A 25772-nucleotide genomic window follows, 5' to 3' on the forward strand; every position below is an offset into this window, starting at 1 on the left:
AAAGGTGTGTTGCTTATGAAATCCATGAAGTGCTTCAGAGAAAATTACATTTTATTTATGTAATTAACACATTTTGAATTCTTAAAGAAATATAACAAAAGGAAAGACACCCAGCTGAACTAAAATGATCCATGTAGCAAACAAAAACTGTTGTGAGCCGCCACCCTTATATCGCCTTTGGGCTTTTGGAGCCTTGACCTGACTTTTAAAAAATAATTGGAAAAAAAACACTATGCTGCTAAAAAAAAAAAAAAAAATAGATATTTGCAAAATTCTGCCTAAATATGTATTTTACCTGGTTAATGTGTGTGGCGGGGCGTGGTCTGCAGTGCCGCTGCATGGGAGTCGGACTCTCCTGAGCGGCACCCGCAATCACGCCTCGCCGCCTTAAAGTCTGTGCTCTCTCTGCTGTTGCTTTGGTGTGTGTCGGGCTGTGAGCTGAAAAGCTACAGCCGTCTGTATGCGTACAGCAACCGTGTGTGAAAAGCGGTCGATAAAGAGATGCTGAAAAGCGTGTTCATGCAAACATCGTCGGGTCTGCCGTGATATGTTTACAATAAGACTTATGGTCCCGAACCTCTGTGCACAGCGCCTGCAAATCGGGGCTGTACGAAGTCACTTTCATCTTCACGCAAGACTGTAAGCTGTCATCTGTGAGGCGTGAGCGGTGTTTGTTTTTAACATAGTTCACGGTGGAGAACAGCTAACGACATAATAAGGATCAGAAGATCCATAATTGGCCTACCTGGGGTCGAAAGTCTCGATAAATGCACGCGTTTCGGCGGGTATACCGGCTTCCGCGAGTGTGACGCTTATTTTGTGCGATGAAAAAAATAATAAGATATAATTTTATTTTTATATTTCAAAATCACAATAATCTTCCAATTTAGAACTACAAGTTAAAAAAAGAACTAAACACAAATAAAATACACTTCAGCTAAATACTTCTAATTTAATTTCCCAAACCACCTGGAGCCGCAAAATCAAGACTAAAGAGCCGCATGAGGCTCCGGAGCCGCGGGTTGCCGACCCCTGGCCTAACCCTAGCCCTTACCCTAAACCTAACCATAACCTAATTGTAACCCTGACACTAAAACCACATTTTGAGCATCAAGAACGCCTTTACAAGCCTTCAAATTTTTGAGGACCGGTTTGTGTGTCCTCACAAGTGACTGTTGGTTCTCACAAGTGTAGTAGAATGAAGATGTCGGTCCTCACAAAGATAGCTAGACAGGAACACACACACGCAGATGTCAGGCTGACTTTCCCTCTCTGAAATTATCTTCCATGTCCCGCTCATAAATGTTCATTTGAAACTATTAAAATGTTCCTTTAAGGTATTTAAATGAAATCTCTAATCTTATAAGTTATTTAAAAACTAATGTATAGCTCTCTGGATCTGAGGTGCGTTTATAGAGAAAGATGCAAACATTTTACCACTCAAATATTCAACAGTTTGGTTCTTGCACAGATGACTTTGACTGTTCACACTGAATTTCATTATAAAACACACTAATAAGTGGAAGACGGAAGTCTAAAAAAAACTTATTTTTACAGTGATTAACATTCATCAGATGATCAAAAGAATATCTCACCTGAACAGATGACAGCAGCATCCTGACCATGTTCACATCCATTTGATCCAAATCCACTGTGCTGACACTCAGTTAGAGAACTTTCATTTCCTGAACAGGTCACATTGTCAAGCCAAATCTGTCCAGTTCCTGCACCAAAGTGAGCTGATTGAGGAACTTCCAGTGCCGACCCACAGTTTAACTGTCTGCAAACCACCCCAGCATCCTTTAAGTCCCAGCCATCATCACAGACTGTTCCCCAGCTGTTATTGTGGTAAACCTCAACTCTGCCAGAACATTGACTTGATCCAGATCCAGTTAATCTGATTGGACCTTTTAATGAAAAACATGTGACACAAACGATGTTTTAATATGTGTCCCTTAAAGAAAACAAAGATACATATATCACCAAAATACATTAACATGCAGTATGTTCCATGCCAAAAAGTGATGTCACCTGAACAGATGACACCAGCATCATAATAATGTATATTGTAGTAGTAGTAGTAATAGTTTCCCCATCCAGAGTGTTGACATTCAGTTAGAGAACTTTCATTTCCTGAACAGCTCACACCACTGAGCCAAATCTGTCCAGTTCCTGCACCAAAATAAGCTGATCGAGGAGCTTGTAGTGCAGACCCACAGTTTAACTGTCTGCAAACCACCTCAGCATCATTTAGGTCCCAGTTATAATCAGAGACTGTTCCCCAGACGTTATTGTGAAAGATTTCAACTCTGCCAGAACATCGGCTCGATCCAGAACCAGCTAACCTGATCAGATCTAAAAGGCAAAGAACATGAAAAACAGTTAAATACAGCCTTACCTCAAAAATGACTATCTTGCAATATTATGTTGATCCAGCAGTTTTCACACCTGAACAGATGACAGCAGCATCCTGACCATGTTCACATGTGTTTGATCCAAATCCTCTGTGTTGACACTCAGTCAGAGAACTTTCATTTCCTGAACAGATCACATCACTGAGCCAAATTTGTCCAGTTCCTGCACCAAAGTGAGCTGATTGAGGAACTTCCAGTGCCGTCCCACAGTTTATCTGTCTGCAAACCACCTCAGCATCATTTAAGTCCCAGCCATCATCACAGACTGTTCCCCAGCTGTTACTGTGATGAACTTCAACTCTACCAGAACATCGAGTCGATCCAGATCCAGTTAATCTGATCACACCTTTTATGTAAAAGACATAACACAAACTATATTTCAATACATATCTTAAAGAAAATACAGATGCATAACACTCAAAAATACATTAACATGCAGTTTTTTCATATCAAGAAGTCATGTCACCTGAACAAATGACACCAACATCATAAGAATGTAAACTGTAGTAGTTGTTGTAGTAGTTTCCCCATCCAGTGTGTTGACATTCAGTTAGAGAACTTTCATTTCCCAAACAGCTCACACCACTGAGCCAGACCTGTCCAGTTCCTGCACCAAATTTATATGATGGAGTAGCTTCTAGTGCAAACCCACAGTTTATCTCTCTGCAAACCACCTCAGCATCGTTTAAGACCCAGTTATTATCAGAAACTGTTCCCCAGACATTATCATGATAAACTTCAACTCTGCCAGAGCATCGAGATGATCCAGAACCAGCTAATCTAATCAGATCTAAAAGGGAAAGAAGATGAAAAACATTATAATAAATCCTTATATCAAAAAAGACTTAATGGAAGACACAAATGAACAGACTAACTGACAGTTTTCTCACCTGAACAGATGACAGCAGCATCCTGATCATGTTCACATCTGTTTGATCCAAATCCACTGTGTTGACACTCAGTTAGAGAACTTTCACTTGCTGAACAGGTCACATTGTCAAGCCAGATCTGTCCAGTTCCTGCACCAAAGTGAGCTGATCGAGGAACTTCCAGTGCCGACCCACAGTTTAACTGTCTGCAAACCACCTGAGCATCATTTAAGTCCCAGCCATCATCACAGACTGTTCCCCAGCTGTTATTGTGATAAACTTCAACTCTTCCAGAACATCGAGTCGATCCAGATCCAGTTAAAATGATGGACACAGCTGAAAACAAAACACAGAGATGATATGAAGGGAACCAAACATAGAATACTTTCAGTTTCCAGCCATAGATTCCAAGTTATAGCAGAACGGTAAACTGAAAGGTGTAATACTGTCAGTCCACACAGCTTTAACACTAATAAAACCGTCTATAAAAAGTCCAATGGATTCACTCCTGACCTAGAAAGACATTCAGCTCCCAAATTTGAATTATGACAGAGTTTGTGAGGACTGCAGAACATCCACATTAAGAAAGTTGAAGCAGGAGACTTTGTTTGAATTGTTTCAATTACAAGACCTGAAAAGAACTAAGAAAACTTCAAGTTGCAGACTTTATCAAATCTTTCAGGGGTATGGTCTCCCTTAAACACGCACACACACACTCACGCACAGACACACACATGCACACACTCACACACACACACACACACTCACACACACACACAAGCCCGTTCAGCAGTCTTAGTAAGGACCTTCATTGACATAATGCTTTCCCTAGCCCCTTACCCTAACCCTAACCCTTAAAAATGAATGCCTAACCCTAGCCCTTACCCTAAACCTAACCATGACCTAATTGTAACCCTGACACTAAAACCACATTTTGAGCATCAAGAACGCCTTTACAAGCCTTCAAACTTTTGAGGACCGGTTTATGTGTCCTCACAAGTGACTGTTGGTTCTCACAAGTGTAGTAGAATGAAGATGTCGGTCCTCACAAAGATAGCTATACAGGAACACACACACACACACAGATGTCAGGCTGACTTTCCCTCTCTGAAATTATCTTCCATGTCCCGCTCATAAATGTTCATTTGAAACTATTAAAATGCTCCTTTAAGGTATTTAAATGAAATCTCTAATCTTATAAGTTATTTAAAAAGTAATGTATAGCTCTCTGGATTTGAGCTGCGTTTAAAGAAAAAGATGCAAACATTTTACCACTCAAATATTCTACAGTGTGGTTCTTGCACAGATGACTTTGACTGTTCACACTGAATTTCATTATAAAACACACTAATAAGTGGAAGATGGAAGTCTAAAAATAAAGTTATTTTTACAGTGATTAACATTCATCAGATGATCAAAAGAATATCTCACCTGAACAGATGACAGCAGCATCCTGACCATGTTCACATCTGTTTGATCCAAATCCACTGTGCTGACACTCAGTTAGAGAACTTTCATTTCCTGAACAGGTGACATTGTCAAGCCAAATCTGTCCAGTTCCTGCACCAAAGTGAGCTGATTGAGGAACTTCCAGTGCCGACCCACAGTTTAACTGTCTACAAACCACCCCAGCATCATTTAAGTCCCAGCCATCATCACAGACTGTTCCCCAGCTGTTATTGTGGTAAACTTCAACTCTGCCAGAACATTGACTTGATCCAGGTCCAGTTAATCTGATTGGACCTTTTAATGAAAAACACGTGACACAAACTATGTTTTAATATGTGTCCCTTAAAGAAAACAAAGATACATATAACACAAAAATACATTAACATGCAGTATGTCCCATGCCAAAAAGTGATGTCACCTGAACAGATGACACCAGCATCATAATAATGTCTATTGTGGTAGTAGTAGTAGTAGTAGTAGTAGTTGTAGTAGTAGGGGTTTCCCCATCCAGGGTGTTGACATTCAGTTAGAGAACTTTCATTTCCTGAACAGGTCACATGATCAAGCCAAATCTGTCCAGTTCCTGCACCAAAATAAGCTGTTCGAGGAGCTTGTAGTGCTGACCCACAGTTTAACTGTCTGCAAACCACCTCAGCCTCATTTAGGTCCCAGTTATAATCAGAGACTGTTCCCCAGACGTTATTGTGAAAGATTTCAACTCTGCCAGAACATCGGCTCAATCCAGAACCAGCTAACCTGATCAGATCTAAAAGGCAAAGAACATGAAAAACAGTTAAATACAGCCTTACCTCAAAAATGACTATCTTGCAATATCATGTTGATCCAGCAGTTTTCACACCTGAACAGATGACACCAGCATCCTGACCATGTTCACATCTGTTTGATCCAAATCCACTGTGTTGACACTCAGTTAGAGAACTTTCATTTCCTGAACAGATCACATGATCAAGCGAAATCTGTCCAGTTCCTGCACCAAAGTGAGCTGATTGAGGAACTTCCAGTGCCGACCCACAGTTTAACTGTCTGCAAACCACCCCAGCATCATTTAAGTCCCAGCCATCATCACAGACTGTTCCCCAGCTGTTATTGTGATAAACTTCAACTCTTCCAGAACATCGAGTCGATCCAGATCCAGTTAAAATGATGGACACAGCTGAAAACAGAACACAGAGAAGATGTGAAGCGGACCAAACATAGAATTCTTTTAGTGTCCAGCCATATATTACAAGTTATAGTACAATGGTAGACTGAAAGGTGTAATACTGACAGTCAAAACAGCTTGAACCCTAAAAGACAGGCTATAAAAAGTCCAATGGATTCACTCCTGACCTAGAAAGACATTCAGCTCAAAAATTTGTATTATGACAGAGTTTGTGAGGACTGCAGAACATCCACATTAAGAAAGTTGAAGCAGGAGACTTTGTTTGAATTGCTTCAATTACAAGACCTGAAAAGAACTAAGAAAACTTCAAGTTGCAGACTTTATCAAATCTTTCAGGGGTATGGTCTCCCTTAAACACGCACATACAGACTCACGCACAGACACACACACACAGATGTCAGGCTGACTTTCCCTCTCTGAAATTATCTTCCAAGTGCCGCTCATAAATGTTCATTTTAAACTATTAAAATGTTCCTTTAAGGTGTTTAAAATGAAATCTGTCATCTTGTAAGTTATTAACAAGTAATGTATAGCTTTCTCGATCTGAGCCGCGTTTATAGAGAAAGATGCAAACGTTTTACCGCTTAAATATTCAACAGTTTGGTTATTGCACAGATGACTTTGACTGTTCACACTGAATTTCATTATAAAACACACTAATAAGTGGAAGACGGAAGTCTAAAAAAAAGGTTGTTTTTACAGTGTTTAACATTCATCAGATTATCAAAAGAATATCTCACCTGAACAGATGACAGCAGCATCCTGACCATGTTCACATCTGTTTGATCCAAATCCACTGTGCTGACACTCAGTTAGAGAACTTTCATTTCCTGAACAGGTGACATTGTCAAGCCAAATCTGTCCAGTTCCTGCACCAAAGTGAGCTGATTGAGGAACTTTCAGTGCCGACCCACAGTTTAGCTGTCTGCAAACCACCTCAGAATCCTTTAAGTCCCAGCCATCATCACAGACTGTTCCCCAGCTGTTATTGTGGTAAACCTCAACTCTGCCAGAACATCGAGTTGATCCAGATCCAGTTAATCTGATTGGACCTTTTAATGAAAAACACATGACACAAACTATGTTTTAATATATGTCCCTTAAAGAAAACAAAGATACATATCACACAAAAATACATTAACATGGAGTGTGTTCTATTTCAAAAAGTGATGTCACCTGAACAGATGACACCAGCATCAGAATAATGTATATTGTAGTAGTAGTAGTAGTAGTAGTAGTAATAGTTTCCCCATCCAGAGTGTTGACATTCAGTTAGAGAACTTTCATTTCCTGAACAGCTCACACCACTGAGCCAAATCTGTCCAGTTCCTGCACCAAAATAAGCTGATCGAGGAGCTTGTAGTGCAGACCCACAGTTTAACTGTCGGCAAACCACCTCAGCATCATTTAAGTCCCAGTTATAATCAGAGACTGTTCCCCAGACGTTATTGTGAAAGATTTCAACTCTGCCAGAACATCGGCTCGATCCAGAACCAGCTAACCTGATCAGATCTAGAAGGCAAATAACATGAAAAACAGTTAAATACAGCCTTACCTCAAAAATGACTATCTTGCAATATCATGTTGATCCAGCAGTTTTCTCACCTGAACAGATGACAGCAGCATCCTGACCATGTTCACATGTGTTTGATCCAAATCCTCTGTGTTGACACTCAGTCAGAGAACTTTCATTTCCCGAACAGGTCACATCACTGAGCCAAATCTGTCCAGTTCCTGCACCAAAGTGAGCTGATTGAGGAACTTCCAGTGCCGTCCCACAGTTTAACTGTCTGCAAACCACCTGAGCATCATTTAAGTCCCAGCCATCATCACAGACTGTTCCCCAGCTGTTACTGTGATAAACTTCAACCCTACCAGAACATCGGCTCGATCCAGATCCAGTTAATCTGATCACACCTTTTATGTAAAAGACATAACACAAACTATATTTCAATACATATCTTAAAGAAAATTCATATGCATAACACTCAAAGACACATTAACATGCAGTTTTTTCATATCAAAAAGTCATGTCACCTGAACAAATGACACCAACATCATGAGAATGTAAAGTGTAGTAGTTGTTGTAGTAGTTTCCCCATCCAGTGTGTTGACATTCAGTTAGAGAACTTTCATTTCCCAAACAGCTCACACCACTGAGCCAGACCTGTCCAGTTCCTGCACCAAATTTATATGATGGAGTAGCTTCTAGTGCAGACCCACAGTTTATCTCTCTGCAAACCACCTCAGCATCATTTAAGACCCAGTTATTATCAGAAACTGTTCCCCAGACATTATTGTGATAAACTTCAACTCTGCCAGAGCATCGAGATGATCCAGAACCAGCTAATCTGATCAGATCTAAAAGGGAAAGAACATGAAAAACATTATAATAAATCCTTACATCAAAAAAGACTTAATGGAAGACACAAATGAACAGACCTCAGTGGCTTGCAAAAGTATTCGGCCCTCTTGAACCTTTCTACATTTTGTCACATTACAGCCACAAACATGAATCAAGTTTATTGGAATTCCACGTGGAAGATCAATACAAAGTGGTGTACACGTGAGAAGTGGAACAAAAATCATACATGATTCCAAACATTTTTTTACAAATAAATACCTGAAAACTGGGGTGTGTGTAATTATTCATCCCCCTGAGTTAATAATTCTTAGAACCACCTTTTGCTGCCAGTCTTTTAGGGTATGTCTCTACCAGCTTTGCACATCTAGAGACTGAAATCCTTGCCCATTCTTCTTTGCCAAACAGCTCCAGCTCAGTCAGATTAGATGGACAGCGTTTGTGAACAGCAGTTTTCAGATCTTGCCACAGATTCTCGATTGGATTTCGATCTGGACTTTGACTGGGCCATTCTAACACATGGATATGTTTTGTTTTAAACCATTCCATTGTTGCCCTGGCTTTATGTTTAGGGTCGTTGTCCTGCTGGAAGGTGAACCTCCGCCCCAGTCTCAAGTCTTTTGCAGACTCCAAGAGGTTTTCTTCCAGGATTGCCCTGTATTTGGCTCCATCCATCTTCCCATCAACTCTGACCAGCTTCCCTGTCCGTGCTGAAGAGAAGCACCCCCAGAGCATGATGCTGCCACCACCATAATGGACAGTGGGGATGGTGTGTTCAGAGTGATGTGCAGTGTTAGTTTTCCACCACACAGTCTTTTGCATTTTGGCCAAAAAGTTCCATTTTGGTCTCATCTGACCAGAGCACCTTCTTCCACATGTTTGCTGTGTCCCCCACATGGCTTGTGGAAAACTGCAAGCTGGACTTCTTGGTTTTCTGTTAACAGTGGCTTTCTTCTTGCCACTCTTCCATAAAGGCCAACTTTGTGCAGTGCACGACTAATAGTTGTCCTATTGACAGATTCCCCCACCTGAGCTGTAGATCTCTGCAGCTCGTTCAGAGCCACCATGGGCCTCTTGGCTGCATTTCTGATCAGCGCTCTCCTTGGACGGCCTTGTCTTGGTAGGTTTACAGTTGTGCCATGCTCCTTCCATTTCTGAATGATCGCTTGAACAGTGCTCCGTGGGATGTTCAAGGCTTGGGAAATCTTTTTGTAGCCTAAGCCTGCTTTAAATTTTTCAATAACTTTATCGCTGATCTGTGTGGTGTGTTTTTTGAACTTCATGGTGTTGTTGCTCCCAATATTCTCTTGGACAACCTCTGAGGCCGTCAAAGAGCAGCTGTATTTGTACTGACATTAGATTACACACAGGTGCACTCTATTTAGTCATTAGCACTCATCAGGCAATGTCTAAGGGAAACTAACGGCACTCAGACCAAAGGGGGCTGAGTAATTACACACACCCCACTTTGCAGTTATTTATTTGTAAAAAATGTTTGGAATCATGTATGATTTTCGTTCCACTTCTCACGTGTACACCACTTTGTATTGGTCTTTCACGTGGAATTCCAATGAAATTGATCCATGTTTGAGGCTGTTATGTGACAAAATGTGGAAAAGTTCAAGGGGGCCGAATACTTTTGCAAGCCACTGTGTCTAACAGTTTTCACACCTGAACAGATGACAGCAGCATCCTGACCATGTTCACACATGTTTGATCCAAATCCACTGTGTTGACACTCAGTTAGAGAACTTTCATTTCCTGAACAGGTCACATTGTCAAGCCAAATCTGTCCAGTTCCTGCACCAAAGTGAGCTGATTGAGGAGCTTCCACTGCCGACCCACAGTTTAACTGTCTGCAAACCACCCCACCATCATTTAAGTCCCAGCCATCATCACAGACTGTTCCCCAGCTGTTATTGTGATAAACTTCAACTCTGCCAGAACATCGAGTTGATCCAGATCCAGTTAAAATGATGGGCACAGCTGCAAACAAAGCACAGAGAAGATGTGAAGCGGACCAAATATAGAATTCTTTTAGTGTCCAGCCATAGATTACAAGTTATAGTACAATGGTAAACTGAAAGGTGTAATACTGACAGTCAAACAGCTTGGACCCTAAAAGACAGGCTATAAAAAGTCCAATGGATTCACTCCTGACCTACAAAGACATTCAGCTCAAAAATTTGAATTATGACAGAGTTTGTGAGGACTGCAGAACATCCACATTAAGAAAGTTGAAGCAGGAGACTTTGTTTGAATTGTTTCAATTACAAGACCTGAAAAGAACTAAGAAAACTTCAAGTTGCAGACTTTAACAAATCTTTCAGGGGCATGTTCTCCCTTAAAAACACGCACCCACACAAACACCCACACACACACAGACACACACACACACACACACACATCTGCCTGACTTTCCCTCTGAAAATGTCTTCCATGTGCCGCTCATAAATGATCATTTGAAACTTTTAAAATGTTCCTTTAAGGTTTTTAAATGAAATTTGTAATCTTGTAAGTTATTTAAAAAGTAATGTATAGCTCTCTGGATCTGAGCCGCGTTTATAGAGAAAGATGCAAACATTTTACCACTCAAATATTCTACAGTGTGTTTATTGTACAGATGACTTTGACTGTTCACACTGAATTTCATTATAAAACACACTAATAAGTGGAAGACGGAAGTCTAAAAAAAGTTGGGTTTTTTTACAGTGTTTAACATTCATCAGATGATCAAAAGAATATCTCACCTGAACAGATGACAGCAGCATCCTGACCATGTTCACATCCATTTGATCCAAATCCACTGTGCTGACACTCAGTTAGAGAACTTTCATTTCCTGAACAGGTCACATTATCAAGCCAAATCTGTCCAGTTCCTGCACCAAAGTGAGCTGATTGAGGAACTTCCAGTGCCGACCCACAGTTTAACTGTCTGCAAACCACCCCAGCATCCTTTAAGTCCCAGCCATCATCACAGACTGTTCCCCAGCTGTTATTGTGGTAAACCTCAACTCTGCCAGAACATCGACTTGATCCAGATCCAGTTAATCTGATTGGACCTTTTAATGAAAAACACATGACACAAACTATGTTTTAATATATGTCCCTTAAAGAAAACATATCACACAAAAATACATTAACATGGAGTATGTTCTATTTCAAAAAGTGATGTCACCTGAACAGATGACACCAGCATCAGAATAATGTCCATTGTAGTTGTGGTAGTAGTAGTTTCCCCATCCAAAGTTTGGACACTCAGTTAGAGAACTCTCGTTTCCTGAACAGCTCACACCACTGAGCCAAATCTGTCCAGTTCCTGCACCAAAGTAAGCTGATCGAGGAGCTTGTAGTGCAGACCCACAGTTTAACTGTCTGCAAACCACCTCAGCATCATTTAAGTCCCATTTATAATCAGAGACTGTTCCCCAGACGTTATTGTGAAAGATTTCAATTCTGCCAGAACATCGGCTCGATCCAGAACTGGCCAACCTGATCAGATCTAAAAGGCAAAGAACATGAAAAACATTTAAATACAGCCTTACCTCAAAAAAGACTATCTTGCAATATCATGTTGATCCAGCAGTTTTCACACCTGAACAGATGACAGCAGCATCCTGACCATGTTCACATGTGTTTGATCCAAATCCACTGTGCTGACACTCAGTTAGAGAACTTTCATTTCCTGAACAGGTCACATGTTCAAGCCAAATCTGTCCAGTTCCTGCACCAAAGTAAGCCGATCGAGGAGCTTGTAGTGCCGTCCCACAGTTTAACTGTCTGCAAACCACCTCAGCATCATTTAAGTCCCAGCCATCATCACAGACTGTCCCCCAGTTGTTACTGTGATAAACTTCAACCCTGCCAGAACATCGAGTCGATCCAGATCCAATTAATCTGATCACACCTTGTATGTAAAAGATATAACACAAACTATATTTCAATATACATCCCTTAAAGAAAATATAGATGCATAACAGTCAAAAACAAAGTGACGTGCAGTATTAGGGCTTGGTATCGCAATTAATTTCTATAATTAATTCAATACCGATTCGATTCAATTTTGACTGAGAAATATATGAAATATTATTAATATCATGATCATCTATCAGTACATAACCATATTTTTATATCTATGTATAAAAACAAAGCTGACAAGCATGGAAATTCGTAAGAGGTGTAAACACCACAGCAGATGTGTCACTGTACTGGGTCACGGACCCAGTGCTTTGTGTTTATTGGTGAACTGACAGTTCAGATTATTATTAGGAGTTATGGTTCTCTGGTTACGGTACATCCCTGGATTGTGGTTTCTGTTTTGTGTCATCTCTGTTTTTCAGGTTCCTATATTTCCTTTTTCTTTTTTCTTTTCTTTGTAGTGTGTAAAGTGTAAACAGCAGTAAATACTAAATATTGAATGCTGTTGTGCAGCACGCAGGACCGACAGCGCACAATGTGCCTTGAAGTAGCGGTCAAGAAAGGTGTAGTTTATCTCTATGAACAGTGAACACCCAAGTGCACGCCTGTGTGGATCAGCATGCTCATATTCAAAAGGTTTCCCCATGTAACGGTCTGCCAAAGGGTGTAGAGAGCCATAGCCCCACCCCCCCAGGGCATGAAGCAGGCATGGAGGAGATCCAGGCTCCAGACATCCAGAGACAGAGAGTGCGAGAGCCCAAGGAGGACCACCGGAGGGGCATCCGTGCCACCCTCCTGGGAAGAGCTGAGGAGAGCCCAAGATGAGGGGTCACCCAGTAGCCACGGAGCAGAAACCAGAGGGGGCTGCACTGGCGTGCCCGCCGGCTCTGCCGGCAGCCAGCTGTGCCAGAGTGAATCAAGTCTCAGGCCCAGAGGCCGGAGGCCCAAAGGCCCCCTACGCCCCGGAAGAGGCCTGACCAAGCAACAGTCGCCAGGCCCCGCCAAGTAGCCACCGGGTGTGAGCTGGTGCATACCTGAGCGCCCAGCCCCGGACACCAAGAACCACCAACGCACCGACCCCTGAGGGCATCAGTCACCGGCAGGGAGTGTGGTGAGGGGAGATAGGCCTCCACACTTTGGAGGGCCTGGGAATTCCCAGAGAGGTGGAGTCTAAGACCCGACCTGACATATAGACACAGACAAACAGGCATACACAGACACAAACATGCATTCCCACCCTCATGCACACATATACAAATACTCAGCACTCACCCAATGTAAGGATATACATAAATGGACATGTACACACAATCACACTCCCCAAACATACTCTATACCCCGGAGATGTTACCCTTTCCCCCGGGGTGGAGGCAAGCAGACCGCCCCAGGCTCCACAGCAGCAGGGAGGCCCCCACATCCCAGATCCCAAACGAACAGCCAACACCTCCTCCCAGCCCCCCTGCCCTGATGGCCAGCAGAGAACGGGGGTGTGTGAAGACCCCAAACCTCCCTCCTCTCGCTCATGTGTAGTGTTGCTGCGTGGTGTTCTAAAGTGCATTTGAAACACAGGAGAGCATGGTGCTGCTGCCATAGAGCAGCAGGTGTTAGCACGGCCCCTCCCGAGAACCTTTAATGTCTACATGGATTTAAAATTGAGAGGTGGGCACCGGCGCCAGTAGTGGGGTTGAATACACAGACCGTCCTCTGGACGCCGTTAACGTGCCCACTCTCAAGGCCCTATATGTATGTGTTATGAAAGTGTGAGTAATGTGGATGCCTAAGTTGTAGAATAAAATTGAGGCACAGGTGGCCAGAAGGGGACGGGGGACGGGGGGGGGTGAATGGTGACACACCTGCACCCCAAGGCCCTACTTGTGTGGGTGGGTGTGGTGGAGCGGGAAGAGGGAGGCAGCCGGAGATGGGGGGAAAAAGAAGGGAGGGGCAAGATGCCCCTCCCTGGGGCCAGCTCCCCCGCTGACCCCAGTAGGCACCCCCGTCCTTCGGCACCCACCAAGGCAAGGGAGCCCAGGCCCATCCACACCGGGGCCTATGGCAGCAGCACCGCCAAGCCCCACAGGACCCGGGCAGCCCACCTGACCCCACCACAGAGGAAACTGTACCCACCCCAACATTCAATCATCTCCCAGACTACACAAGACAATAGACACCCAGGTTAAGTTTATTCTCCACCTCTCCTATGTCTCTCCCCCACATGCAGAGTGGACTCCTGCAAGGATGGAACAACCTCCCTGCCAGTTGAAGAGCCCCCCAAGTTAGGCCGATGCACCAGAGGCCCCCTGCGCCAGGGCTGAGCCCCTGTGCACCCACCCGCCCACAACCTCGGTGACACATCAACAAGGACTGAAGCCCCCTAGGCCCAGCCATAGCCCGAGCACTGAGGCGTAGCACCCCCGAACCCCAAGCCCCCACGCCTGCCCCGGATCCACTCAGGGGCAGCCAGGCTACCAGGCCAGTAACCTACGTCCGCCAGCATAGACCCTCCCCCAGCCCTGCTGCACACAGCCACGAGGAGAACACCCTCTAAGAGCAACCAGAGCCACTAACCAGGTTATGACCACAACCCCCAGGTTAAGCCCTCCAGGAATAATGTCCCTAGGGATTCTCCAGACGCCCTAAGCCCGTCCCAACCTCCACATCAACCACAATAGCAAAGGCGGGACCAAACCACGACCCCCCACCCCCGCTATGTGATTGAGCCGATCAAAGGAGCCCAAAGGGATTGATCTAATATGGTGGCAGAGGCTGTCTCGAGACTAATGTGATCTATTAGATCGTTTCTATATTGGCTAGAATTAAGATTATTTTAGTTTTTCCAGTTCATGAGGACCGTTTTCTTGGCAATGCATAGGGCAGTAAAAACCATGTGGACTGTATTAGTTTCTGTAGTGACATCATCCAATTTGCCCAACAAGCATACTAAAGAGGAGGTTGGAATTTTACATTTCAGACACTTTGATAAGTCTTCACATATCCCGCGCCAAAACTTCTGCACTGGTGGACAGAACCAAAGAGCGTGGATGTAATTGTCTGGTGTATTGCCTTGACAGTGTGAGCAGTTGTTGGAAGATGTAAAGCCCATCTGGAACATCCGATGACCTGTATAGTGCACTCTATGTAGTATTTTGTATTGTATTAATTGCAGACTGGGATTTCTAATCAATTTAAATGTTTTTAAGCATACCTGAGACCAGAAGTTTTGGTCTAAGCTGACTGATAAATCTGCTTCCCACTTTGCAATAGGAAGAGATATTGATTCATCTATTTTAGAAAGTGTTCTGTATATTTTAGACAATAATTTGGGGCACTTAAGAGTAAGAAAATGTACTGCACTTGGTGGTGTTTGTAATTCAACTTGACTGAGGTTAAATTTCTTTTTTACTATGGATTTAATATTGATATTCTAAAAATCTTTTCTTGTTGATCCCATATTGTATAACTAGTCTGTCAAATGGGATAAAGTCTGTTCCTTCTAATATATGTTCCAAGTATTTAATTCCTTTACAACTCCATTCTGGAAAATTAATCATATTATTGTTTTGTAATATGTCATGGTTATTCCAGATAGGTGTACGTTTGCATGGGATTAATGAAGACTCCGTTATTTTTAGAAACTCCCACCATGCTGTCAGAGAAGAGCTGATGTTGACGCTTTTAAAGCATTCGTGTCTTTTGATGTTTGAGCTGATAAATGGTAGGTCTGAAATCTCTAGATTATTGCATAGTGCCTGTTCAACATCTAGCCAGGGCTCATCTAAGAAGGTCTGTTTTAACCATCCTGAGATTAACTGAAGCCTGTTGGCTAGGAAGTATTGTTGAAAGTTTGGCAGATCTAATCCTCCTTTATCCTTGGTTCTTTGTAGCGTTTTTAAGCTGATTCGCTGGGGTTTATCTTTCTAAAGGAATTTAGAAATATACGAATCCAGAGATCTGAACCAATCTTGTGATGGTTTGTTCGGGATCATTGAAAATAAGTAATTTATTTTTGGCAAGATCATCATTTTTATAGCGGCGACCGCGACCCTTGCCATGAGTGATATGGGTAGAGATTTCCATCTAGTCAGATCGCCTTCTACTTTCTTTAGAAGTGGGATGTGGTTTAATTTAGTTAAGTCTGAAAGCTTAGGAGAGACTTTAATACCTAAATATTTAATATTTCCAGATTGTAGTGGGGCAGAAGAAGAATTATGGAAGGAGCAGTTAATTGGAAGAACTGTAGATTTTGACCAGTTAATTGAATAATCTGAAACTCTTGAAAACCAGTTTATTAGAGTAATTACCTCAGAAAGGTTGGTTTGTGAGTTTTGGAGAAAAAGCAACACATCATCCGCATAGAGACTGATTTTATGTTCTACGTTCTTACATTTTATGCCCTTAATTGTTGTAGCTTGTCTAAGTGCTGCTGCTAGTGGTTCGATAAAAATTGCAAAAAGTGAAGGGGAGAGTGGGCACCCCTTTCGGGTGCCCCTCAGGAGACAGGAGCTGGAGGATGTCTGGTCATTTCTTCTGACACGAGCTGTTGGGGAATTATATATTCTTAGCCAGTTTATGAAAGAGTTTCCAAAGCCAAATTTGTTTAAAGTTGCAAATAAAAAATTCCAGTTAACCCTGTCAAACGCTTTCTGCATCTAGAGATAATATTGTGGTTAAAATGTTTTTACTGTATGAGTAGTCTATTAAATTAAGTAATCTATGTGTGTTTGTTGATGATTGCCTACCTTTTATGAAACCTGTTCCAAGGTTCCACATTTTAGTGTCTAGTCTGCATCTTGGTACTTTGTCTGAGTGTCCTTTTTTGCTTTGGTAGTCCTTCTCCATTGTTTATGGTTTCAGTTCTGGAATTCTGTTATCCCAGCTATGATTCCCTCCTATCTCTGATTCCCTTATTACACCAGCCCTGTGTTTTTCCCTGTCGTTCCTCAGTCGTCATATTTTGTCAGGTTATGTCATGCCACATCATGAAATCCCAGTTTTGATCATCCTTCCTAGTTTGAATTTAGCTTTTAATTCTTGTGCTCGTGTATTGTATTTCTAAGTTTGTTTTCTGCCAGTGAATAAAAACTGCCGCCTTCAAGTTAAATATTCCTTGTCTGAGTCCTTTGCGTCGGTCAAACCTCTGCCTGTCACACACACAGCTCACCATGACAAGATGCTTTTGTGTCAAAGTGACTGCAGCTAAAACACAGAAAAGCATGATCGGGATTTGGCCTGGCTTTTAATAGCAGATAACCTCTAAAAATACTCTGCAGTAGGTCAAAAACGGAAGAATACCACAAATAAATATATGAACATTACCTGATGCTGCTGAAGTGAAGCAGAGGAATTTTACAGAGGTTTATTAGAGACACAGCTGAACGTTTTGCACTTTGGCATATTTTTCAAAAGTTTACATTTCTATGATTTTTAACAACCCACCCCTATGCAGTATGTTCCATATAAAAAAGTTTTGTCACCTGAACAGATGACACCAACATCATAAGAATGTCCATAGTAGTTGTAGTAGTTTCCCCATCCAGTGTGTTGACATTCAGTCAGAGAACTTTCATTTCCTGAACAGGTTACATCACTGAGCCAAATCTGTCCAGTTCCTGCACCAAATTGAGCTGATTGAGGAACTTCCAGTGCCGACCCACAGTCTAACTGTCTGCAAACCACCTCAGCATCCTTTAAGTCCCAGTTATAATCAGAAACTGTTCCCCAGGTGTTATTGTAAAAGATTTCAACTCTGCCAGAGCATCGAGTCGATCCAGATCCAGTTAATCTGATTATGGATGCACCTGAAAAAGCAAACCATAAAAAACCTAAAAATTACATACAGTAGGCTATAGCAACTGTTTTCTTTCTTTTTTTTTAACTTTCTGAACCCATTTATTGCTGAAAAATACTTTGTATACTTTGTTTCTTTCTACTAAAAAGACATCCTTAGCCTTAAGTTCCGCTGAATTATTTTTTAAGGAAACTAAAATTACATCGTAGCACCAAAAATTTACATGAAAAATGCAAGGTTAAATTTAGAAGATTACACACTAAGTTACGGGCTGTATTAGAAAATGTAAGTGATGGTGGCATTTCTGTCTTGTTATCAAATATGTGAAAAAAAAAAAAAAAACATCAAAAATGAAACTTGATGATTTTGTAAATTGTAACAATGCTTTTTTTTGCTCACCAGGCAGCTGTGCGTGACAACCTGAAAAGTGGAAAAAGACAAAACCAGTTTAGAGCAGAAGATGTCTTGCACTTGTGAGAAAGCAAATATGTGAAACTTAACAGTAAAGTCTTTTTTTCATAATTCTTAAATCAAAATATTTTTCACAAAAAAATCAAAATCCGACAAACTCCATTTAATTTTAAACTGCTACCCTGGCATATCTGATAGGAATTTGGCACAGTTTTTCTCACCACCCATTACAAAAAATTGCACGTAATAATATATTATTTAATAACTGATTAAACTCTTGAATACTGTTGAGATTAAATTATTTGAAGTACCTCAATTCTATGCTTTGGATTAACTAAAATGCCATATAACCATATAGTGTAGTATTAAGTGGACACAGCCCTGAAAAATAAAGGCATTAGACTACGTGTCCTTGGGGGGTAGATTCTCACCCACGCTTGCCTGGGGGAAAAAGTAGATAACAGGGCTCCATCTTCTAGTGGAAAGTTACTGAAGCACTGTTGTTTAGACTAGAATGAGAGAGCTAGTAATAACTGTTAGGGGTACACCCTCATTTTGAGATCTGCTGCACTGTGTCATGCAGGACGCCTCTCCCTTCTAGAAGTAATTGTGTAAGAGAAAAAAGTGTGAAATTGTCTACTGAGCAGTGTTTTGTCTTCCATCAGATGCCTATGACGAGTCAAAAGAACTTGGTGAAGTGTTGATATTTAACAATTGGGGGCTCGTCCGGGATTCCAATACTAGGCTAAGGAAGACAGATTAAGCGGTTTGGAGGGTCAACCAGCAAAGCGAACAGAGACCCTCATTCTCATTTTAAAATAAAGGTAAGCACCACCTGTTAAATCAAAGCTTGCATGTTGGAGCTTATCTAAATTGTCTATTCGCTAAGTTGATGGAATTCTCAGTGTCAATTTGCTGCAGTAGACAAAGAGGTGATGTGTGATCTGTCCCAGTGTGTTAGAGCAACTAAATTGTGGGTGTAATAAGCCGAGTAAAACTAATTGGCTGTTGTGGATAGCGACTGAAAAGAGTAAGAGTAATTATCCTTAGGCGTGGTGGCTCCACTCGCTTTGGACGTGAGGCGAGACCCATGGGACCGGAACTAGGGTGGCAACCTGGGCAGGTGTGGACCCCCGAACAGCTAAATCGAGGTGAGGTATCATTGTCACAGTTGACGGCCTCCACAAGAGCAGTCCAAAGTTTCTCCGCTAGCCAGATTCCGTGCGGGGAGCGGCGAGCCCATGCAGCGCCGTTAGATTGTGTGTGTGAATGTGAAAGAGCGAAAGGTTGCGTCTTGATTGAAATTGAGTAGTTAAATTCGCCACGGTTGACAGCATGTATGAGAGTAGGCCCGAGTTCTTTCACTGGTTGGATCCCAAGCTAAGATCGTTGGCCCGCTCTAGTGCCTTTAGACTGTGTGTGTGTATAAAAAAGAAAAGTTAAAATTTCCTACAGTTGACAGTCTGCTTGACAGTGGGGCTAAGTTCTTTTGCTGGTTAGATTCCGAGCTGAGATAGCCCGCTGTAGTGCCTAAAGACTGTGTGGGTCAATTTTGGGTTAGTAAATTAGGCTTAAAGTTGAACCTTGCGTCTAAAACCGTGTGTTTGGGTGTGTGCAAAGTGAGACGCGCTCTGCAATAGTGTGTGAGCACTACAATAGTGCGGAGCAAGAGAATTTTGTTAACAACTGCAGGTTGATGTCTGCTGGCCATAAAGTGTAAAATTGATGGTGACTGTTTAGATTAAAAGGACTTTAAGAGTCTCATATGTTGTGACCTGTCTCACAGGAAAGTGAGTTATTTTGTGTTGTTAAATAGCAGCTGCGTTGAAAAAAGAGGCGGGTTGGATTGGCATAGTAGATCTCCACAGCTGTGTGTGTGTGTGTGTGGAATAGAATGTGACAGGTATCGTGTCACATTCTAGGAGAGGAGAAGTGTTTCTCAGAGTGGAGTGAGCCAGACTGACAGAAGGAGGAAGAGCAAACGGCCCAACTCAGAGGGGAGGAGCTGAGTGTGAGGTGGAACCAAGGAGGAGCTAGGAGAAGCAGTCTGTGTGACTGCAGGGGAAAAGTGCCTAAAACAGAGAGTCAAGAGCAAAAAAAAAGGGGGGGAGGATTATTATGAATTATGCACAAAAGCTGAAGCAGAACAGGATGAATTGGAAAAATATTTAAATCAGCAACAAAGAGAAATGTGTCAAAGAGTGTCAAATAACTAGGGATGAAATATTAAATAAATCTCTTAGTGTGTTAATACAGGTGACTACGGACCTGGATCAACCCCCTCCACGAGCACATCGGCCAGAGCATAATGATAGATATAATAATTGGAACCACAACGAGGCCATGTTTTGGCTGAAAATTCACAGCTTCACCTTCATGTATATGTTATTCTGAAAAGAAGCTTCAAGGACGGTCAATCTCTCCGTGAAGACAAAGGGCAGCTTCAGAGCAAAAGCATCAACGTTAAGAGTCAACACCAAGTGAACAGATAACAGCGCTGCCCTAAAACTTCAAAGGGTTCAGCAGCATGTACAAATACTATTGCAGATGGAAGCATGCGTTCTTGATCACAGGCTGAGAGGATCACCTGCAACATCATTGTGTGTGAATGGAGTTGAGAAGACGCTCTGAGTCTCACATTTGAAATGGCTAAGGAAGAAAAGAGTGAAAGACATAAGACAAAGCTGAAGAGGAACGGCCCACTGGGCCTCTGACATGTCAACAACCGAGAACTGCCGCAGATGTGGGGGAGGAGACAGCAGTTGTGAGGAGTGGGAAGAGAACATGGAGGAAAATGAAGGATGATGTTGTTAAAGTGAGAGAATATGAAAACTGAGTTGAAAAGTAAGGCAGATGGACTTGTGGAGGATTGAGAAAGTGTCCAGATTATCACAATAAAATGGACAAAAAAAAGAGAGAGAGAGAAAGAGAGCACACACACACAGACATGAAATGCTTTTTGGAGAGAATAAGGAGCTGGGGGAGACTGTTTCAATCCACAGCTCCACCTCCGCCTACTAACCATACATGCAAAGAAGACCAGCTTACACTCATGAACACACCCATATCTCTCATTAATGCTAAAATAGACTCAACAGACACTTGCTATCAAACGCTGAGTCCACTGCTAATATGTAACTCTCTGGATTGCAGGACAACAGGTTGACATGTGTGAAAAGAAAAAAAAAGAAAAGGAGAAAAGAAAAGAGGAAAACTGGTATGACCAACTGGTGATTAAGTAATAAATGCACTTTCAATATAGTAAATTGTGAGATGGGAGGCAGGAGGAGGAGAGACCCGAGGCGGCCGCCGGTCCGAGTGTCAGGTGAACTGAACTTCAGGTAAGAAGTTATGACCTGCAGTCTATCTGGGTCAGATATAAACCAAGTTTAAGTGTAGTTTATTTTCGTTGTGCTGACTTTTTACAGTCAGTTACAATAACTCGTACTGCGTACTAGCTAGCATGACGAAGTTTCTATACAGCTGGGTGGGTGCTATGATGTTATTGATAGTGAACTTTATTTAATTCATAAGGTTAGTTAGTAGAGTTGCCAACCGTCCCGTAAAAAAACGAAATTGTCCTGTATTCAGAGAAAATATTGCGCATTTCGTATTGAGGTGAAAACGAACAAAGATTGTCCCGTACTTCAGCTAGAATGGAAAAAGACACAAAGCTGGATTTATTCTGTCTTTATGCTGAAGCTGCCTCTTCTCCTCTCATTCTCTCTCCCTCCTTCTCCTGTTGCTACTTCAATCATGCAACTGATCAATGATCAGCTGATCGGCTTTTCTCTCTTGTTTGTTTATCGCCCACTTTGCGCCAGAAGGAGGAAACCAGTGGATGTCGCGCTAAACAACAGCAGCACATTTAAGCTTGATCAGCTGTTGTTAGAATTTATTTAATATTACTTTCTAGTATCAGCTGATGTTTGCTGGAGCCACAGCTGTAAAGCTGCTGGTCATGATGTCGGTTTGGATATGTGGTGAGAGGGAAACATGAAGATGAAACCAGGAGATGTCCTTACTGAATCATCAGAGCTGAACAGGAATGGAGGAACAGGTTTACCTTTTAGGTGACATGAATGAGTTGAAGGGAAGTTATGAACTGTTTCTGAGAGACAAATAACACCAGGATCCTTTTCTATGTAGCTGACAGACAAAGTTTGGCCAGGGGGACCAGGTAGGGCATTAACAGGGAAAGGGGGGCACAAAGAAATACTTTTCTTTCTTATTCTCATTTAAAATATCTAGGTTTTAATAAATACTTATCTGAGTCTTACAACCAAAGTTTTTATCTGATATAAAATGTATAGAAATGGTAAATGGTAAATGGCCTGTATTTATATAGCGCTTTACTAGTCCCTAAGGACCCCAAAGCGCTTTACATATCCAGTCATCCACCCATTCACACACACATTCACACACTGGTGCTGGCAAGCTACATTGTAGCCACAGCCACCCTGGGGCGCACTGACAGAGGCGAGGCTGCCGGACACTGGCGCCACCAGGCCCTCTGACCACCACCAGTAGGCAACGGGTGAAGTGTCTTGCCCAAGGACACAACGACCGAGACTGTCCAAGCCGGGGCTCGAACCGGCAACCTTCCGATTACAAGGCGAACGCCCAACTCTTGAGCCACGATCGCCCATACATATACCAACAAGACTGTACATCACTGTCACAACAGCATTTGTTTTCATTCAAAGGCTTTATGGCTTTTCCTATAATACCTGGTGGGCCGGTCTCTAGTCAAAATGCCCGTTTTTTTGTCCCAGTCCAGCCCTGGGTGGAACTATGCCAGCTGACCCCATACTCTCCAGAATTGTGGAGCACTTGTGGGCAACCAGTAAATATGATGTGGGGAAAATGAACAGAGGTAGTGACTCTCAAGTCTGAGTTCAGACCAGGTAAGCATCAGCAATTAAATAAAGCAAGGAACAGTGACAATAGCACTGCCTGTTATGGTAGCGAGAGTTCTAGACCCTACATCATATTGTCTTATTAGGAGTGGAAGCTTTTATGGTTCATTTGGTGAGAGGAAAATAGTTTATGTTTGGGCGTGTCCTGAAATAGGCTTAATAGTTTATATATAACTTAGAAGGACCTGTCAGACATCATTCCTCCAGTGGTGATGTCTTGTTGATAATTGAATAATCATCTCTCTTTCTCTCTCTCTTTCTCTTTTAAGCAGGTTTGCAAGATTGGAATTAACAGCGCTGTAAAACATTTTCTTGAGAGCAAATATAAGGTGAGCTTCTCCAAATTACAATGGGCTTTGGAGAAAGTTATCTATGTGGGACACAATTAGATGGTAAGTCCCAGCCTAAAAGGACTGCAGCGAGTCAGTCCAGTCCAAAATCATAAAGAATTGTTTTTTCTTTTAAAACTGATGACATCATCTTGCTGTTAATGGATACGCGAATATTTTGCGCGTGAGACTCCGTTATCAGCAATACCTGGTATGGATGCGTGTCAATGAATGCGTGTGACTGGACTGACGATGTGGACTAAAGTTTTGACAGACTTGAAAATTGAGATAAAAGACTGGACTTATTTTAGGATTAGTCATTTCCAATGCCTAATTCACCCTAGTGGTAAAAAGAGTGTATTTAGGTGTGTTTTCAGTAGGAGCAGGAGGACAAGAGACCAGGGGAAAACTGTAGCTTCACATGAGTGTGTGGAACTGCAGACTTAACCCTTTGGCTGCTAATTTTGAGTTATTGATTTTTACATGAAGAGACCTGTGTTTTATTGGCTGTGTTTTGATTTGGGTATCAAATTGTATTGTTGGGAGATGCCAAATGCTACAGTGAAGAAAACGTTTGACATCACTCACGTGACATTTGTGTATATATGTATAAACATTTGAATAATTCAATAATAATTATCACTTAAGTAATAATTTATGGTTGTTTTAGGTCAGTCTGTCCAGTATTGTAATAATAATTATCTTAATAATATTCTGATGGCCTCAGGTCGACAATTATTTTATTTTATATATTATGCATTTGTCAATAAAAACTTGTAATTGTGACAGATTTACAGTGAGCTCATTCTCACTCTCTTGTCAAAGTGTTTCACAGACAAAGTGTGCCTTGTCCTTGGTACTGTGACACTCCAAAGGTGAGACTTGTCTGATCACTAACATATCTCATGGAGATATTTACAGCAGCATTTACAAAGAGAAAAAGTTATTTAGATATTTGAATTGCCAAAAGAATTTGTACCACCTCCAGGTTTACTGTTGGATCATACACCAGCGCCAGGACCATATATCATTTGTGATAATAACAGTATTACAAACTTCAGTTTCATTATTGTGATAGCTATCCAAAAAAATCATTAACCATATTACAAATACCATTTTCAACTATACAATAACACAACGGATCATGTTAATAGTTAATCAACAAGTTGTTAACAGGATAGTAAAATAAAATAATCTTCCCAAGTTTAATTAGGAATTAAGTAAACTAGAAATTTTATTAAATCTGCACTGCTAGTGATCACTTGTCAGTATGAACACTGCAAAATATAACCTGCACAGCTAACAAAACATACTAACCTGAAATCCTAAACTAGTAAAGAAGAAACTGGCTAAACGGAGTCAAACACATATTATATTCTCAGATGTCTTCTCAGTGTGAACATTTGCGTATGGTTTCAGATTTTAAACAGTCAATGAGTTTAACTAATTTACTTTTATAACATTATAATATTAGACAATGATGATGATGATGATTATTATTATTATTATTATTATTACTATTACTATTATTATTATTATTATTATTATTATGACAGTATTAGAATAGTTAGAATAGTTTAGAATAGTTAACATTTATACTTTTAATTAATTCTAATTAAACTAGTTAATGAGAAAGAAATAAGTGAAGAAAAATCCTCACCTTTGCAAAAGAGTATGATCATCAAATTAAACCAGCACACAAGCTGTTGCAGAGCCATTGCCGACTACACCTCTTTCACATTGTCTTAGACTTTAAATCCCTAGAAAATTGCTCCGCCCATGGCGACATTCTTTACTCCTAAACCAGTATTAGCGTCATGAGAAAAAAGGTCAAACACAATGGTCTTGGTACCTGTATAGTCTGGTGAAAAAATGCATTCACTGTGATGTTGTGTAGCCAGTTGGACCACATTTCTACACAAAGCTCCTCAACGGACTGTAGTCTTTAAAGCTACGATTCAGCAATGATTGTTTTTACTATTGTTGCTGTTGTTTTTTCACGGACAAACAGTATCCCACAGTTGTTCATGTTTTTGAACCCATTTTGCACAGAGAGGCATTTTTTGAAAAATGTATTGATAGCAATGTTGAATATTATTACACAGGAAAAAAAAAACCAACTACATGTAAAAT

General features: G+C 41.5%; 2 protein-coding genes across 3 annotated transcripts in view; both read right to left on the reverse strand.

The window, feature by feature from the left end:
• Positions 1 to 3695, reverse strand: part of LOC146390678 (uncharacterized) — a gene marked incomplete at its 5' end in the record, with an annotated part of 58937 nt that extends 55242 nt beyond the window's left edge. Inside the window, 5 exons of the mRNA XM_084921969.1 lie at positions 1596 to 1907; positions 2032 to 2355; positions 2449 to 2760; positions 2881 to 3204; positions 3305 to 3695. Coding sequence (XP_084778095.1) covers positions 1596 to 1907; positions 2032 to 2355; positions 2449 to 2760; positions 2881 to 3204; positions 3305 to 3695 — 1663 coding nt within the window. The remainder of the gene's footprint in view (positions 1 to 1595; positions 1908 to 2031; positions 2356 to 2448; positions 2761 to 2880; positions 3205 to 3304) is intronic.
• Positions 3696 to 4155: 460 nt separating this feature from the next.
• On the reverse strand, positions 4156 to 25352 carry LOC146390679 (scavenger receptor cysteine-rich domain-containing protein DMBT1-like). 2 transcript variants are annotated; one of them, XM_084923654.1, is made up of 14 exons: positions 25300 to 25352; positions 18380 to 18400; positions 17667 to 17990; positions 11873 to 12184; positions 11456 to 11779; positions 11028 to 11339; positions 9949 to 10263; positions 7953 to 8276; positions 7521 to 7832; positions 7092 to 7427; positions 6656 to 6967; positions 5592 to 5906; positions 5151 to 5498; positions 4156 to 5026 (listed from the first exon to the last, which is right to left on the reverse strand). In XM_084923654.1, the coding sequence occupies exons 1-14, from the start codon at positions 25319 to 25321 to the stop codon at positions 4698 to 4700; spliced, it is 3906 nt and encodes a 1301-aa protein (XP_084779780.1). In that variant the 5' UTR covers positions 25322 to 25352; the 3' UTR covers positions 4156 to 4697. The 2 variants fall into 2 exon arrangements, with proteins under 2 accessions (XP_084779780.1, XP_084779781.1); XM_084923655.1 differs by lacking the exon at positions 5592 to 5906.
• Positions 25353 to 25772: the final 420 nt, after the last annotated feature.

This window comes from Perissodus microlepis, chromosome 3, assembly GCF_051167445.1.
Source record: "Perissodus microlepis isolate ML-2025 ecotype Zambia chromosome 3, ASM5116744v1, whole genome shotgun sequence".
Lineage (NCBI taxonomy): Eukaryota > Metazoa > Chordata > Actinopteri > Cichliformes > Cichlidae > Perissodus > Perissodus microlepis.

Bases quoted from the DNA above. Each gene is read 5' to 3' on its own strand.
- LOC146390679 (XM_084923654.1), bottom strand. From the start codon at position 25,321: ATGATCATACTCTTTTGCAAAG. The intron at 6,968-7,091 runs GTGACATCACTT...TTTCATTAAAAG, and splicing joins TGCTGGTGTCATCTGTTCAG to GTCCAATCAGATTAACTGGA. The intron at 5,907-6,655 runs GTGAGATATTCT...TTCTGTTTTCAG, and splicing joins TGCTGCTGTCATCTGTTCAG to CTGTGTCCATCATTTTAACT.